This window comes from Paramormyrops kingsleyae, chromosome 6 (genome assembly GCF_048594095.1).
Source record: "Paramormyrops kingsleyae isolate MSU_618 chromosome 6, PKINGS_0.4, whole genome shotgun sequence".
Lineage (NCBI taxonomy): Eukaryota > Metazoa > Chordata > Actinopteri > Osteoglossiformes > Mormyridae > Paramormyrops > Paramormyrops kingsleyae.
Genome location: NC_132802.1, coordinates 9,031,501 through 9,049,404, shown reverse-complemented (window position 1 = coordinate 9,049,404; position 17,904 = coordinate 9,031,501). Strand labels below are relative to the sequence as shown.

General features: G+C 53.6%; 1 protein-coding gene across 1 annotated transcript in view; it reads right to left on the bottom strand.

Moving 5' to 3' along the window:
• Positions 1 to 17,904, bottom strand: part of plxna2 (plexin A2) — a 132,318-nt gene that overhangs the window by 39,978 nt on the left and 74,436 nt on the right. The window contains exons 5-12 of the mRNA XM_072713588.1: positions 17,394 to 17,494; positions 12,849 to 12,972; positions 11,742 to 11,895; positions 8,566 to 8,662; positions 6,686 to 6,800; positions 5,705 to 5,905; positions 4,860 to 4,956; positions 4,079 to 4,275 (exon numbers count right to left, since the gene is read on the bottom strand). Of these exons, the coding sequence (XP_072569689.1) occupies positions 4,079 to 4,275; positions 4,860 to 4,956; positions 5,705 to 5,905; positions 6,686 to 6,800; positions 8,566 to 8,662; positions 11,742 to 11,895; positions 12,849 to 12,972; positions 17,394 to 17,494 (1,086 nt within the window). The remainder of the gene's footprint in view (positions 1 to 4,078; positions 4,276 to 4,859; positions 4,957 to 5,704; positions 5,906 to 6,685; positions 6,801 to 8,565; positions 8,663 to 11,741; positions 11,896 to 12,848; positions 12,973 to 17,393; positions 17,495 to 17,904) is intronic.

The window sequence follows — 17,904 nt, the reverse complement described above, 5'->3', positions numbered from 1 at the left end:
CCTTGCACTGCATTATGGGATATTATGGTCGCCACAGGCCTGAATGTGTAAATTCTCAGCAGAATCTGGAGATAATAGTCAGGGGTTTGGGGGGGGGGCAGCTAAATGTAAATATACAGGGTGATAATGGGGGGAGCCTTAGACCACAGGCAGGTGACATGGGCGGCAAAATGGCGAGCAGACAGCCAGTGACCAGTGGACCCCTGGCCAAACCATTCTCTGACCTCACATATAAACCCCCCCCAATTCAAAGCCCCTATTAATCAGCAGACGATTAACATCCCATAGCCTCTCTTCATCAGTATCTCCCCCCCTGACCTGGCTGACTGTCCGTTGACAGCGGCATGCAAACGGCCGGCCTGAGTTCCTACACATGGTCCAGTGGACGGATACTGGGCCTTATATGAGAAGCTGACCTGGCCCTGTCAGCGATGTCACACCCCAGCCCACAGGGAGCCTCTGTCGATTTGCCTGCTCGCACATGCTTTACCCCACACATGCACGCCCCCCCCCTCCCCCAGCGTTCAAAGCCAGGGGTGTAATCCTTTTAAGCAGCTCAGTATTTCATGGTGTCAACCAGGGGTAACATCCGGAAAACGGGGTCCCATTCAGATGGCCGCCAAGCTTCCAGGACATGGGGGGGGGCGGGGGGGATGACCCGCATGGATACACACAGAGGGCTCGGATCCATGCTAATCCGGAGGAAACCTCAAAAAGAGGAAGCCCCCCCACAAATGTCAGATAATCCGTGTGTTGTGAATACCGTCATGAAGCACTGGGGCCAAGACGAGGGTGGGATTTAGGGAGGGGGGGGCATAAGCCAAGACCAACTGCTTGCAGAATGCCAGCATTTACACCCTGATGCACATTATGTAATGGTAGGAAGGCTGCAGTGATCCAGTAGTGATCCAGTAGTGATCCACTGGTCATTCACTGGCGATCTGTAACCCCAATGGTAGCTGCCATGCCCGAATCCTGAAGTGGCTAGACACCGTTAACTTTTACACAAGTGTGTGTGCATCAGGGTCTGCACTCAAGTCAGGCCAGTGAGATCCAACCCCAGTACGGTTTGATCCCAGCAACATCCGGACCCAGTGAGATCAGATCCCAGTGAATCAACTGGCCACTGCAGCCCCACTCTTTGGAGCCAGGTTGCCACAGTTACCTGCCGCTTGACACCACACCACCTCACTGAGGAACGGGAGACCGAGGAGGAAAGAGTCTCAGCCTCCTTTTTTGGCAAAGAACAGCAAAGAGGGAGGGGGAAGGTTTAAGCAGAGGGAGGCACCATCTTTGAAGGGAGAGGCGTAAACAGGCCTTAGACGTGGCTGCCACTGCAGGCTGCTTGGGCCCCTTTCATCCAGGAGCACCATGTTTTATTCATCGCCTTTTCGATGGTGTCCCCCCTGCCCTTTACCGCATGGAGGTATGGGGGGTGGGGGGAGGTGGGCCTGGTGGGCAGAGTCGAGGGGCAAAGGAAATGGCTGGGTGGGGTCTGCTTTGGCATAATTTGGGGTGTGTGTCCTGGCAGTGGGGGAGTGTGTGACAACAGGACCGGTATCTTCAGCAACAAAACAGGCCTCGCACACCCCCCCCCCCCCAAAAGACCACACAGCTGTGCCAGGGCAGCACCATTCCAGACCTCTGCGCCAGACCACGCCCTTCCTCAGGCTGAATGCCGGCGTTGTAAGACCTGAGCCGGACTGTGGGAAGCCTGGGAAGGCGTGATCCAGCAAAAGCCCCCCCCCCCGAACACCCACGTGTACACACACGCCACGCCAGGCGCTAATCTGATTACCCCTAATCCAACCACAGGCCGCCAGACAGTGAGCCGGAGCAACATCTGGCTCGTCCCCGCATCTCATGTCGGCCCCGCAGGGACCAGCCCCCGCATCTCGCCGATGCTTTGATCACCATGGCAACCGCCAGGAGGACCGCGGCCACCGCTACCGCAGGGTCCTCACTGCCTCGCACCGGGAGCAGACAGCCCCCGCGTGTCCCGCTTGTGGCTCCGGCTCGCACCCGGATCTTCTGGCTCATCTCGAACAGCTGAACCGTCGGATAACGCACCTTTCGCGGGACTTAAACTCCACTAAATACGAGAATTAAATATTCATGGCGTACGAAGCTTTGTAAACATGCGCCATTGCAGTAACGGCATGTACACAAAGCGGATTACGGTGACCGGAAGATAAGTGATGAATTATTCAGCATAAACGCATTTACATGACAAAAAAAAAACACACACAGAAATCGACTGTGTCTCATAATAGAAGATAATTCCCTTTTTTAAAAAAATTATTTTTAATGTCTGCGTTAAAGCAAGAAAAACAGCCGGTGCTTTTCCACTTAAGGCAATTAGTATAATTAGAAAAATTCAAACCAGATTTACAGGCAGACGACTCGACACATTTATGGGTGAGAGTTTACAGGAAGCATGATGCCACAGACAATATCTACTAGCTAAAAATGACGACAGCCGTAATTCTAGGATTTCTTTAAGAAGGGGAGGGCACAAGAGCCATAATTCATATAGAGGGACCAGCGTTATCTTGAGCCAATGATGTGATTTGAATCAGGAGTGACGGCGGGGGGCAGGTGGGGAGCTCTGGGAGCCTATCAGATTTCAACAGGACCCGTACATCTGTGACCAAAATGACAAGAATGCTTTGTTTAGTTTCACCCAACTAGAGATGCACTTCAGCTCTGGGGTTACTCTTCATCTCAGTTTCTGTGCACAAGTTTCCATCACTGTTGCTATGGCCACCAGGCCCTAAGAAGTTAAGGGTGGGGTACAGTCCAGGGAGGGCAGGATTCGGACTCCTAGTGCCCCCATCCATTAGCCCCCAGCAGGGCCTGCTGGCCGACGGTCAGGCCGAGACAGACGGGCAAGCTGTCTCCTGCAGGGCCCTCCGGCGCCGCCCACGAACCAAGCACCTGGGCTCCTCCAAACGAGGCTCAGTCAGGCAGGGCCCAGCAGTCAGCCTAAGGCAGGGGAGGGGGGTGCTTCCTCGCTATCTCTACACTCCTTCCCTTCTTTTATATACCTTTAATAGCCTGTTTCTCTACCTCCCCCCCCAATTCCAGTCCATTGGTATGTTCCTCTCCCCTACTCCACTGCCACAATTTTGCATGTTCAGCACACACACACACACACACACACACACACACACACATACACAGCAGATGGTTGTATGTGAGCAGGTAGAGTGTTTAAAATACGACCAGATGAAAAATGAAGCTCTTATTCATATCATGAATTTCTTTTTTTGAAGAACAGGCAGACAGTGAGAGGCAGGGGGACAGAGAGAGAGGCATGACAGGCAGAGCTGAGCTATTAGCACGTAGCATTGGCTCGCTGTTTAACACTGCAAATCAATTACAGGAACTCATTAACTTTAGTTTTTAATTGCCCTGTGTGCAGAGAGGCTGACAGAGGGGCACCGGGATGCGAGCGGCCAGGAGAATCAATGTGCAGGTGCCGGAGGCGGGCCGTTTACCCACAGTGCACTGGTGCGTCACCAAACATAATTAAACACAGTGTCTCCGCGCAACTCCCAGCCCAAAAAGGCCGCACAAAGGGGGCCGGAGCGGAACGAGGGGGACTCTTGGGGGGGGGGGCAACTGGGGGTGACAAGGGCTGCGTGTGACCGGGGAGGAAACAGCCCGGCGTTAGTGAGAATGCCATGGGGATCCTTGGGGAGAGGTCACGACCTTTCCGCTCGTTACCGTGGAGGATGGCTGGGCCTCCTTCCCGGGGTGCTGGGGGGGGGCATCAAGCGGAATCCCAGCCCTCGCGATGGGCTGTGACATATCCACACATGCATGCACACACACACACATGCACACACACACACACACACACACCTGTGCTTGGCTGCAGAATCAAACAGCAGCTGCCCTCTCCCCATGTGCTGATCCCCCGCGCAGCATCAGCACCGCAGGCATTTGCCAGGCCAGCCCCCCCCCCCCCCCTTCACCCCCCAGGACCCTCCCACTGCCTCCCTGTGATAGTACAGGAGCTGCCATCTGCTCCGCCGTCTACACCCTGCTTTCAGGCGGGCGGGGAGGCACTGACCTCGGTGATGCGCGGGTTGGTGCACTTGACGTTGCGGCTGGACAGGTCGAGCCAGCGGCCGGCGTAAGCGGGGCTGAGGCAGTGGTGCCTCAGGGTGCAGTGGGCCTCGCTGCTGCACCAGCCGCATTGAAATTTGCGCTCTGCTTTCAGACACATTCCGCAGCTGTCCCGCTGTGCCGCGCACTTGTACAGGTGAACTATTGGGGCGGGGGAGGGGGGGTGGTGGTGGGAGGAGAGAGAACTTGGTGATGCAATCTGGCATGCTCAAATATTACTTGGAATGGGGAACTGGGCGTGGTTATTAGGGGCTAGTAATTGCACCCCTGGTTAAGCCCCGCCTCTCACTTTGATTGATTGACAGGATACAATAAGTCCGGCCCACTGTGGGTTTGGAGTCTTATTCCTCCACTGTTAGAGGCAGGGATTCATTTACTTTCCTGGTGTCCAGGCTGCTGACTCAGGACTCTGTCGGGGATCCTTGTTTTCCAACTGGCACGATGCCGTTTGTTTTTTTTATATCATCAGTATCTGCATGTTTTAATCCTATTTAATGTCTGGCAGCTTTTTTCAGCAAAAATTAAAAAAAAACACACACACACATAAGTGCTTAAAATTTCCTGTAGAGTAAACAATTACTTGTTATTTCAGGAGGCATCACAACTAACCAAAGCGTTGGGCCACAGGGGATGCTGAACTGCACAGCGTCTGGAGCACAGGGCCAGGGGCTCATCCCTCAGCTAGAGACCCCCCCCCCCCACCTTGCCCCATGGGACAAGGCTACCTTGAATGTTCTCCGGGTTGTCAATGATGAAGTTGCCATTCCAGACCACGGAGAAGTCCACAGCGAGCTCGCTGATTTTCATGCCCTCGTAGAGGTACTGCAGGACAACATGGAGGGAAGAGGGGGGGTGAATAACTCGAGGTCTGGGGGGGGGGGGGCATGACTTATCTCCTCCTTTCAATGTGGCTGTCAGTCAGACCGTGCTCCGCTGGGACAGATGATATGGTCTGGGCCGGGTGGGGGGCATCAGCAGACTTCAATTACCTGCCCCCCCATCCCCCACCCCCTAGCCTAGCTGCGGGACGTCCGGCTGGACTGTAGCACCAGCAGCATTTAGCCACATCCAGCGGTGATGTCCGCCTGTCTCCAGGATGATGGAGTAAGTGGCAGACACATTAATGGGGGGAGGATGGGGTTAGGGGGCGGTGGTGGTGGTGACACTCATCAGGCCTTATAATGATGTATCCCTGTGTACTGCTGTAGAGACACATCAGTCTGTGGGGGGGGGGAAACAGAAAGAAAACAGCCTGGGCCGTGCCATATATGGGAGTTTCTACCACCGTGTGATGTCAGAAATGGGGCACCAATCAGGTGAAGGTTTGCATTATGGGCATGGCAGTGACGGGCAGGTGAAATTCAACAATGATAAATTCTCATGATAATAGGGGAGGCAGGGGTGTGTATCCATGGTAACGGGAGTCAACCATCATGCCCTCATGACCAGAATAAATGGTTAGAGGATGCATGTATGAATGTATGTATGGATAGATGGATGGATGGATGGATGATGGATTGATGATGGACAGACAGACAGGTGGATGGTCAGGCCTTCGGCGGGAACGTACGGAGCTGTTCTGGCACTGCACGCTGGAGCTGTTGAAGCGCAGGGCCGTGACACGGTGGCTGACCCCCTGGATGTGCAGCACGCACTCGTAGCCACGCTGGCCTGACTGCGGCTGGGGAAGGTTCCGCGCCTTCAGAGTGATGGGCTTCACCTCGCCCGCCGGGATCAGGATCTCCTCCGACCGCACCAGCTGAGGACAGTCCTACGAGGGGACCGTGTGAGAGGCCGGGGGTCAGAGGCTGTGACCGGCTGGGGACACACGTCATTCGGGGAGCTGGAAAAATGTGGGCTTCACTTCCAAAAGCAGGATAATGTCATAAAATTTAAAGATTAAAAGGGTCACGGAGACACTGACACAAAGTACAGCCGCTGGGTTTCAAGGTGCCTGCGAATCGTACAAAACGGTAAATTATTTAGCCTGATTTTCAGGAATCAGAAGCTTTTTTAAAATGTGGTGTTTGAAATGTCACAAGATTACAAATGGTATCAGAAATCAGTATTCTGGGATACTGACATGTGGATTATAGCAGCCACAGTAGTGACAGCGACTGAGATGTCACTGGGGGGTGCCGATTAACAGTTTTTGTTGGAATCCCCCCCCCCCCCCACCCCATCATTGTCATACCCATGTGCCCCTGTGAACTTGTATGACAGCCTGAGATGTGCACTGTGGCACCTACAGCATTGTACACGTGCAAACTGAGCTGTGAACAGGGGGCGCCGATGAGCAATGTCCTTGGGGACACTCCCCCCATCCCTTTCACACTCATGTGCGCCTGTGAACTTGTGTGAGAGCCTGAGATGTGCACTGTGGTAGCTACAGCATTTTACTGAAAGGCTAGTGAGCTGTCAGTAGGGGGCGCCGATGAGCAATGTCCTTGGGGACTCTCCCCCCATCCTTTTCACACCCACATGCCCCTGTGGACTACACTCTAGCGGGCACCAAGCTGACCATTCCGATGCGGCAGTGAGGTGGGCATACCTCGGAGGCATTGACGCGACCCTCCTGGAAAGAGCAGCTGGTCGGGTCGTGGGTGCACAGGTTGCGGTACTTGCACCAGTGACAGCGGAAGGCGCTATTCACGCAGGAAAGGCAGCTGCGCGGGAGGAAATGCAAGCAGTCAGACGCTCCGTCAGTGGAACCAGACCCAGATCCTGAAATGGACCTCGCCGCTGACTCCATAGAGCCCTGTAACTGTATCGGCAGCCAGGCGAGTCGCTCGCGGGGCGGGCAATGTTTTGAGCGCGGGCACCGCGGGGCACCATTGGCAGCACAGATAAACAGGAATCTGAAAGGCACAGCGCACTGCCGCAATTACCATTAGCTTAGCATTGTAGTATCAGAGCGCTAATGACAGGGTGGCTGCGAGCGGAGTGAGCGAGGTCCTGAGGGGCCGCACAGAGGCATGCTGGGTAGGCACAATGTACCTCAATAGTCTGTAGGATGCCTCAAACCCTTCTCCCAACACTGGGGGTAGTGTGGCGCAGGGTGGAGGGATAGAGGGAGTAAGAGGAGGAGAGAGAGAGAGAGAGGAGCAGAGTGAGAAAAATAAAGATGAGGGAGGAAGAGAAACTGAAAAATGGAAAAAGGGAAAGGTGGAGAGAGGAAGAGAGAGGAGAAAGATGGAGGAAGAGAGAGAAAAAAGATGGCGAAAGAAAGAGATAGAGGGAGAGAGAAATTTGGGTAGGTGATGAGTCAGACTCTTCCAAAGCCCCCAGTCAGCATGCTGGGGAGCTCAGGAAGGAAAGGTCACGATATTCAGAGGAGGACTGGTCCATGCTGAGGGCCCCCCCCCGCCCCGGCCCCCGCCCCCCCCCACAGGCTCCTCCCGGTCCCGGCACGCACCAAACCTGCGCTCGCTCCAATCCGCCGCCTAAATCGTCACGCTCCGAGGCACTTGGCCGCTCGCCATGTTTCCCAGTTATGGAATAAGGCGCAGAGACGCGGTCTTCCTCGGTGAGGGGGGAGTTACACGCGAGTGCTAATTCTGAGCCCAGTTGGACTGCCCCCCAATGGAAGGCGGCTATAAATAACACCTCGCCCCCACACACTGCCCCAGGTGGTGCCCTGTTCAGTACAGGTCAGCACTTAAAATGACACTGCATAGCCAAGACTACTGACGGGATCCACAAACACGTACGGTGTCTGTGGGGAGGTGGAAGGGGTCATATTAAAAAGGAAGAGGTACAGGGGGGTGGTCAGGTGAATGGGTCAGTGGGAGACCTTAAAAACTGCGGAGCGTAATGTAATGCACAGCTGGAGGGTGAACTGCAGCACATGGAGGGGAAAGAGGAGGCCCCACGCAGTGTCTCTCACGCCCCCCTGTGGCCGGCAGCATCACAGCACACCTTGGGTAGACTGTGCTACTGCAACAACTCTGTGGTCAGCTCATAGCTTCATAGCAACACAGTGGGGGGATTTTGGCCTTAACCATAAGGCACCATTCACTCCCCCACCACGGTGAGTGAATTTTAACTGTCAAACATGGAGGGCATTCAGTCTAGGGGAAATTGGTCCAATTTCCTGGGAAATATTCTCCCAATGTCCAGCATAATAAATCGGATCAACACCCCCTCCATTAAGGGGTACAAAAAAACACACTCCGTCCCATCAATTATGCACAAATTTCAGCACTTAATTTGTAACAGCAATAATTAAAGAGTGATGGAAAATGGGTCACGCAGAGCGAAATCTCCCAGCGTAATTACAGCGCGCCCTCACCAGGATAGCCCAGGTCCGTGCCAAGCCACACGCTCGGACCACCGATGCCGGTAATTAACAGGCACCCCGCTCTGGCTGTCCGCTGCCGGCCTCGGGGGCCACGGCATGGGAGGTGATGGGGGGTGGGGGGGTTTACTCACAGCTGGTGCACGCTGCAGTTGTAGAACTTGATCTCGGTGCTGGTCAGCATCTGGCCCGTCTCCTTGGAGTTCAGTCTGAGTTCTACGCCGGACCAGTCTATGCGAAATGGGGGGGGGGGTGATTAATGCATCAGGGTGGGCACGAGGGGATCTGGCCCACAGCCGTTTCCGCGGTGGGCACAGTCGGCAAGGGGGCTCACAGGCCGCACTGTTTACGCAAGTACAGATGGCTCCCTGCCCGCCCCCCCCAACTACCTCTCCAGCCCCCTCCCCCCCCATACAGGTGCCTCCTTGGCAAGACATGAGTCAGTACCTCCAGCGTAAACAACTGAAAGCGCACCAAACCGAGGAGAGGCGGAAGCAATCGAGATATAATCAGCTCAGGATGGTCAAGATAATCGTGACGTATTTGTACATATTATTGTATGTGGGGCGCAGAGGAACAGGGCCTGTAACAATTTCTATAAATGTATAGTACAAAAATATACAGTTTTTACCTATTTATTTATTACATATACTACTAACACTAAAAATATGAATTTGTGATAATAATATATCTCATATAAAACATGCCGTCATGTGACCCTCCCGACCCCCCAGAAAATGCAGTACATTTTTTCCTTGGGGACACAGAGGCGAGCTCATGCACGATTATGCATAAATTGCATAATTATGCAGGAGGAGCCCCGGATCTGGCCCCGCCCCCCAGCAGGGGGGCCGGATGGTGGCAGGTGCCAGGGGCGAAGCAACGCCGGGCGGCTCCGGACCCGGATGGTGGGCCAGACTGGGAAGGCTGAGACCTGGCCTGCTGCCCGGAGACCCCACCCCACCCTGCCAGGCCCGGTCCGGTCCGGCGACACCCCACACCGCTTCCGCCCAGCTGTCCCCAACGGTGTCTCAGGGACACTCAGAAGCTGTGGACCCCTGCAGGTACTGAACTTAACATTAACTTACAGGCTAGTTAGTTACTGTCGGTACAGCTAGTTATAGCAGCAGAACAAATCCCACAGCCAGGCCCAAGATTTTCAGTCCGGGGGTGTTGGTGATGGTAAAATTTGTCCGTGAGGAGGAGGAGTTGGGGGTGGCAAACCGTTGTGTGGGCATATGCTCCATAGCGACACCCCAGAGGGAGGGGAAATAGGCTAAGAGGCTAACCTTTTTTAGCATCTCTGAGCACTGCTTAGTCAACCGACACTGCTTTGTTAACGAGGTGTCAACCCTGGGTGACTCCAATCTGCTTGGACTCAGCGGCTGGTCCTTAACCATGCTACCACGCTAAAACACCTGCTAAGTCAGTGGGATCCGAACCCCCTACCCTCTGTGAGGATATAACACCAGAATGTGATGAGTTCAAATCCCCTGGGGAAGCCAGGCGCCTGAACATGCATGTGCTCCCGTCCAGCATGTGAATCGTGAAGGGAGGTTTAATCTTGCCAGTCTCCATTTTTTAAACATTATTTCTTCACAGCTTGTGTGTGCTTCTTTCTCCACGAGCGGCGAGCGGTGAGTGGGAGTTCCCGGTGACCTCTGCTTATTGCTCTCCCCACTGCACCTGTTGCAATTCAAATTTAGTCTCGTCCTTCCTGCCAAGCACTTATTTTAACATTCCTCTTTTCCCCCGCAGGCTAGATAGTGTGTGTGTGAATGTGGGGGGGGGACACACAGACCCAGATTTCCCATCATGCACAGCGACATGAGGGCAGTTGTGCCATAGCTGCTTTCATGTTTCCATGCACAACAAATGGTGGCAACTCTCTTCTCCTTGTCCTCCTCCTTTTATGGAGGGAGGCGGAGTCAGGGACCTGCTGATGTGGGCCTTGTCTCCTGGGCTTAGGGTGCAGATGAACATCCTAACCACAAATAATCTCCCTCATTAACTTCAGTTATTTAAATAAGTTGGACTGGTTCACAGACACTGTGAATCCTGCATGATTCCAGATGGAGGTTTTGCTGGATTTTTATTTACCAAATGCTTTTAATTCCAAGGTGATGTAGAATTGAGAAGGCAGGGTCCAGCCATTCCCTGGAGCAACTAGGTTCACGGGCCTTATGGTAAAAATGACTGTGCTCAGGCGGGGATTTGAACCTAAGACCTTCCAAGCACAATGTCCTGACCTCCGAGCCACATGGCCTCCATCGGCACCATCCTCTTAAAGTGGGAATAAACATCATTCCATTATTCTTTTTATCTGCTGCATCAAGCCCAAACCCTTCCCGTCATGTATGGAGTTGACTCTTTATTGGTTGTGATTAAGAGGAGTCCTTTCACTGAGGAAAATGACTACAGCAGCAGCAGTAAGAGGGTCTGACCCAGCTGAGCAGCCGGCCCGGAAAAGCACAGCGCTTTTGGCAGTTGTTACACCTTTCTAGCCCAGGCCGCACATCTCAATCATTTTGGTTCCTCCGGTCTCAGAAAAGAGGCTCCATTCGCCCTGACCACCGCACCACTGACCACTCTCCAGCCAATCAGGTGCAAGAGGTGTCCATTAGCACTTTTTCGGGCAGAGGTGCGGGCGGCACAGTGCTGGCGGCCAATTACGGCTAATGAGTGTCGGCTCAGCTTGGGGCACGCTCCCAGGAACAGGACAGGTGGAGAGGCGGGCACTGACGCAGCACTGTCTGATCGCGGAGCCGTGGGGGGGATTTAACAACTTTAAAAGTACACGGCCGGTCGATGGTCCTCAGCAGGCGTGAGGGAAGGTGAGGGTGGGGCAGGGGAAGGGGAGACAGTGGGGGCACAAACAACACAGAAAGGTGCCAGGGAAAGTTTGAAGAAGTTATATATTTTCGGGGCAAGAACATAGGGGCACCACCCCAGCTAAAAGCTGATTGGCTACAGGAGTGCCCCCTCTGCTGTCACTCACAGATTCAAAACATGTCATTCGCTAATGATAAAGTTGGCCCCTCTGTATGAATTATGGTCCGTCTTACGCCCAACACATCAGAAAATCAGAAAATTGGACCTTTGTCCTGTGCCTGCAGTGGTCAGTACATTAATAAGGGACCCTGCTGGAGGACGGTCTGCAAGACTAGGATTTTAACCACCAGGTGAACGCATTGCCTGCAATTGGGACTGGTTTGCATTATGACTGCGCACCTGCCCCCCCCCCCCCCCTTTCACAGAGACGGCTGAGCCTATTGGATGCTCCTCAGCCACGCCCCCTCGGGAATCTCACCTTGGTCGGTCGGGATGAGTGGGATGTCTTTGGAGGAAGGAGACACACACAGGATTTGGTTGCCGCTGACGACGCCATCGACTTCGGTGAGGTTGCCGAAGGAGCAGGTGACGCCGGCAGAGAGGTCGGGCACATCGCTCACCTTGAGGACAAGCTGGGGGAGTGATGGGGGGGGGCATGGTCAGCGACAGAGGTACCTGGCTTTGCAGTAAAGGGAAGGGGTACTAGTGATGAGCCTCATCAGCGGGCTGGGGGAAGGCAGCAGCCTGCTTCATTATCACCGTGGCATTTCCCAAGAATGCTGAACCCCCCCCCCCACCCCCATTTCCCCAAAATGGAAGCACCTTCAGAGAAGAGTCACATCCCGAGCAGATACGGCGACAGCCAGGGCTTCCCACAAAGAAATCAGGGCTGACAAACCACTTTCCGATTAATGGGGGGGCGGGGGGGCAGCCCGTCGGTGTAGTGCATCTCTAATTACAGCATGCATCTCAGCAAAGGTGATTGTTCCCCCTGGCTCCAGGGGAGAAGGATGGCTCGGTTGCCATGGTGATGGCTTCCCAGCGACCAAAGATTCCCAGACCCTCGCCTGTCGACGGCGCTCTATGTGATCCGTCTGAGGGAGCAGGGAGGTCTGCCGGAACGTGCCGGAATGCGGGGAGGCAGTAATCCACCTTTTCCTCACTGGGAGTCAGATCACTCTGAACTGGGAGAAACGCTGTTCGCCCAATGGGAGTTGGACCAGAGAGTTCCGCTTTACTGCCTTTGGCGGAATGGCTTGCGTTTCTCAGGCATGATGGGCAGAGATAACGGATTACAGCAGCCAAGACGGCAAGGATAACCATGTAGAGAGAAGAATGCACACAAACCAGATCTAAGGTAGAAACCACCAACTTCTGCTGACTGATCAGCCAGTCAGTGACATTGCAGTTATGTACCCTACCACCAGAAGGCGCAGTAAGCAGGAGGTAACTTTATGGGGCTTCTGCCCAGCAACATCTTATTTAAATGTACTGCATAAAGCAGGCCAGAGAGGCTATTCTGAGTAATAATGAACCTGCAGAGGCCATCAGATGAAGAAGGAGACAAGCAGGGATGCAGACTCACCGACACGCTGGGCTCGGACACGGCGATGCTGTCGGGGTAGACCGTCACCTTCACGCACTGGCTGAGCACCGCCGCAAAGCGGAAAGGCTCATTTGCACGCTCGCAGCGGTCCTTCCGGAGGCACCTGCGGAGTGGGCGGGTCATAACAGAGGAAGGGGGAGGGGCTGTTAGTCACGGCTGCTCGTTGGTCAGAACCAGCTTAATTACCACGTTTAATAAAAATGTCAGGAGCGATCAAGTCCGTTAGTGTCAATCTGCCCGCTGCTTCTTTTCCCGGCTGAACGCAGCGACTGCAGGGTCAGACTGGGCACGGATGAGGGAACGGACCGCTGGGGTCAGTCCTTAGCCCCGGTGGGGCTGGGGGGGCACGGGATATAGATCACTGCTGGTGTGTGGCTCTGAAATTAGACCTGGTCACTTTCTGTCCCAATAATCACAACATAGAAAGAAAGAAGAAGAAGAAAAAGAAGAAGAAAAACTATCTCTTATAATTCTATTTTTTCAGTATAAAAAAACATTCCAAAGTATTGACTGGTTCAGAGAGATGACCAATCAAATTGTAGAGGAGGTGGGTCCCAGAAACTAGACAAGGCAGGACCAAGATATCTGATTGGTTGGTCCCACCTCCTATAGTTATTGGTTATCTCTCTGTATCATTGTTCCTTCTGCCCTCAGAATATGTTTGAGAACTTCCACAAGCAAATTCTTTCCACTTGTCATTTATCTTCTTAGTTGGTCTAAACTCTTTCCCCTACAAATATAAACTCAGGAAAAGGCATATTCCAGTCTGTTGTCTGCTTAAATTCTCCCTGCCACAGTGTGGCCTCCAAACCGCAGAAGTGACCTGTCTTGAAGGTCCCACATTAAGAAGTTAAGTGGGTAGGTGTTCCTGAACCATCTGCTTTGCCTTTGTTCCAGACGGGCCCTTAAAGGAACACGGAACGGCGGCATCTCTCCAAGGGGAAACCCCGCTGAGGTCAGCGCTGCGTGAAAGCTCCCTTTTCAGTGTCCTGAGCCTAATTGGCACCATCGATATGCATTGTCCCTTTAAGGCCAAGCCTCCATCAGGAGATTTCAGACCTGTTAAACGATAGCTGCACGACGAGCCGACGCCTGTCCAAAAGAGAATAGGGAAAGGTGACATCACGTGCATCGCTCAGCCTTGGGTCTCACCCCCTCTCCTCCAAAGCCAGAGGTGGGTGTCAGGAGAAGGGAAGGGGTCCCACCTCCTCCCACCCATACCACCACCTACTGGGACTGCACAATTATGCTGTCAAAGGCTTATTTTAGGGGCGGGGGGTGGGGTCTCTAAAATAAGCTCCTTCTTTAAGTGGACTGAGAGACAAGAAGCTGGAGCTCACCGCTGTGTGTCGGTGGGGGGGGGGCAGCCGATGGAGTCATGCATATACATGTAAACAGATGGCATCTCCGTTCTCCCCCCCCCCCCCCTCACCGGGGTGCGAGTGGGCTCTTCCGACAAATAACATGATGGCTAGCAATTTAGCGCGTCTCCTTAACGTCGCTAATGCTGCACTCCAAAAAGCAAATGATACTTAATGTGCTTTTAGATGGCGGCGAAGATAATCGCTCTTAGCAATGGGGGGGGGGGGGGTTACGTCGCTGCGAGTAAAACCGAGAAACCCACGGGGTTATTAGGCGGGCGAATTGGCCCCTAAAAAAAGAGTGGCATTTATTATTTCGGATTGCCGGGTCTCCCACGTGACGCCCATTATCCATGTGCTGCTAGGGCTTCTCCCCTTTGCTCTGTCATTAGCTGCAGTGCATGTTGGAGAATGTCAACTACGTGCCCCCCCTCTCACGGCATCATTCGTTAGCTCCTGTCTTACACTCATAGCCATTGCTACTACGTTGTTCGAGGACTCCTCGCCTTCTTCCTCGGTCGCTTGCAACTCCGCCACGAGCCCTGATGAGGGGTGATTATAGCATTTTTTTAAGGTGGAAGGCAAAAAAAGGGCCATAACTCATACAGAGGGGCCAGCCTTATTGTTAGCCAATGATATGTTTTGAATCAGGGAGTGACAGAAAAGGGGGCCAATCAGCTTCCAGCTGGGGCCGGTACCCTTGTGATTTCATCCCTATGTACGCTTCTGGGCCTGACAGAGAAAAGGCAGGCGGAGGGGAGACTAGTGCTGTTTGTTAGATGGTGACACTGCGGCTCCCCGTGCGTGGGGGGGCATGCCGGATAGGCGTACGCTGGGGGGGCATGCCGGATAGGCGTACGCTGGGGGGGCATGCCGGATAGGCGTACGCTCGGGGTGCATGCCTGTTCTCCTGCACGTTGGAAAATGCATTTAATTTGTACCGAATGCATTTAATTGCTCTGAGAGGCAGAATTGCCTTTTTCGTAATATGGAAACCATATGCGGTCCAAGCTGTTTAAAGGAAAAACCTTAAAACATAATAACATTTCAGACGCTTTTATTCAAAGTGACATACAATTCAGAAAGGGGGGTCAGACAGTTCCTGGAGCAATTGGGGGTTAAGGGCCTTGGCCAGGAGCCCGAGAGTGAAACCACTCTGCTGACCTGGGGATTTGAAGGGGTGACCTCTGGATCACAGGCAGAGTGTGGCAGCCCCCAGAGAGCCCCCAAAGTGGAGCTCTCTCTCCATTGTTTAGGGTTACGAAATGTTTCCCTTTGGAAAAGGCATCTTATGAGTGACACCAAGTCATTCCACAGAATCGTTTAGCTGATCATTGGAATCAGGAAGACAGCGAATCAGACTAAGAGAATCCGTACTTGGGGAGGGGGGGCACCAAAGACACTGGGAGAAATGTGCCGTTGACATTGCCTACCCATAATCCTTTGGACTGCTCCAGGACCCCCCCAGCCCAGAGTAAGGACGCATGATGAAGCCCCTGATTAGCTACGCATGCCACGTCATGTGACAGAAAAAGTCGCAGCGAGGAGAGAGAGCAAAGCGAGATTTATGGTGCAGCAGTGGAATTACTGCGGAGACCTGCCAGATTGAAAGCGCGCTGGTGCGTACTGTGCCGATTTAGCTGTCAGTCAGAGATCCCGGCCGCTGACGGACCACGGGCAGCTTTGGAGGCGGGGCATAGATCCGGTCGCAGCCACCGGTACCATCTTACTGGCTGCTTCAACAGCCCCCGACATCACCCAGAGAGACAGGCCGCAAAAGGGCCTAAAAAAGGCTCACGTCCTGAAAGACATATAGAGACTAACTGTGGACTGTCCGGGGGGGTTAGGGTTAGGGTTACTGTGGACTGTCTTGGGGGGTTAGGGTTAGGGTTACTGGTTTGACTGGCTTGAGAAACATCACACTAATAGATATGTACACCCATGTTCTGGCACTGCTTCTCCACTAGGGAATGCCCCCCACCCCCCCCTCCGCGGATGCAAGTGAGGCTGACCTCTGACCCCCCCAGTATCCTTACCAAATCTTGGGGTTGAGCTGGGGGCTCGAGCCCACCCGTGTCAGAAGTAAGATTTTGTGAGTAATCCCAACAAATCTGACAGCAAATTCTCCCGCTAAGCAGTGTGGATCAGCCCCCTAATACAGTTTGAGGGGGAAAAGTCCTTATTTAATATGACCACAGGCTAGCCCATCAGCGGGGGGGGGGGCATAGTGCTGATCTCTGGGGGTTAAAGTGTGTCTGGTCCATCTGCTGTGGCTCCTGAACCATTGGAGCTGATTTGGTTCAGATAAGCCACTGTAACACGCATCATGAATTGCCTGTCTCTTCATAAGAGAACGCCATAATTCATAGAGTAGGGCCAGCCTTAACCAATGACTTGTTTCTAAATCAGTGAGTGACAGGTGTAGGAGCACTCTGCAGCCAATCAGCTTTCATAAGGGGTCAGTATAAACTCCCTCCCCCCCCACAGCATGAAAATGTAGCTAGAGACCAACCTCACACTGGATGCGGAAGGCAAGTGAAAAGGAGGCGGTCAAACGTGGCTACAAACACGGAATCGGCCCTGATGCGCTGAACGGATAATGGGCTGTCATGTTCCTAATTATCTGGCGAGTGGAGGCTGCCTCCGTGACGGTGAAGAGTGGAGAACAAAAATCTCCCGTCGAAGGGGAAAGATGGGGGGTGGGGGGGGGGTTGCAGAGGGCAAGCAGATCACCGAGGAGCTGAGGAAGACGAGCATGCGAGGGAGGAGGAAGATAGGAGGATGATTCTTCAAGGAAGGTACCCGGGCAAACAAGTGGGCAGCCTCGCTGTTTCGTTTTGCAGGGAGGGTGGGAGATGGCGGGTGTCTCATTTCCGCTTCCCGCGCCATGACAGAGCGTGATGGTGATGCTGTTTGCGGCGAGAAGGCCTCAGTTTCACCTGGTCAGACTTGCAGTAGCGAGGGCACTCCACCAGGGGGTGCCCTCCGCCCCTGTGCTCATCGCATTTTAACTCCACGAACACATGTGATCATTTCTACATTGTAGCATGTGCAGCAGCCGAATCCACGCAGTGTCACGGAGCAGCGCCCTCTACTGGGGGACACCCTGATGAGAATGAGGGCGTGGAGTGGAGGGGCTGATCGGTTGTGACAGCAGACTCACGTGTTGTGCAGGACACACCAGCCGCAGTGGGGGTCGCCGGAGCTCAGGCACTCGGTGCAGGTGCCGTACTGCTGACATGCTTCAATGGGGACCCTGCTCACCTGCGGCACGGAGAAAAACAAAACAAAATGACGTGTCATCTGCCACGTGCACGACCAGCAGAACAGGTACAATGTCATGCTTCCTTTCACAAATCCCATCATGCTCTCCTTTAGTACACAAACATATATGGGTGAAAGTGAAGCTTGTGGTCCAAACACAGGGTCAGAGCATTTACCCTGCACCCCTGGAGCATTCTGGGGGATAGCTCAAAGGTCCAAGGGCAAGATGACCATTCCACTGAGGAGGGGATTCGAACCGACGACCTTCCACACAGGCTTAACCCGAGTCACATATTACCCCCCACTGAAGGTTCAGCACTGGTGGTGGTGTTTACACAGTGAACGCGCATGCAGGCCAGGAACTCGTCTATAGTAATCCCATTAATGAGTAACTTAAAAAAGTACTTTTT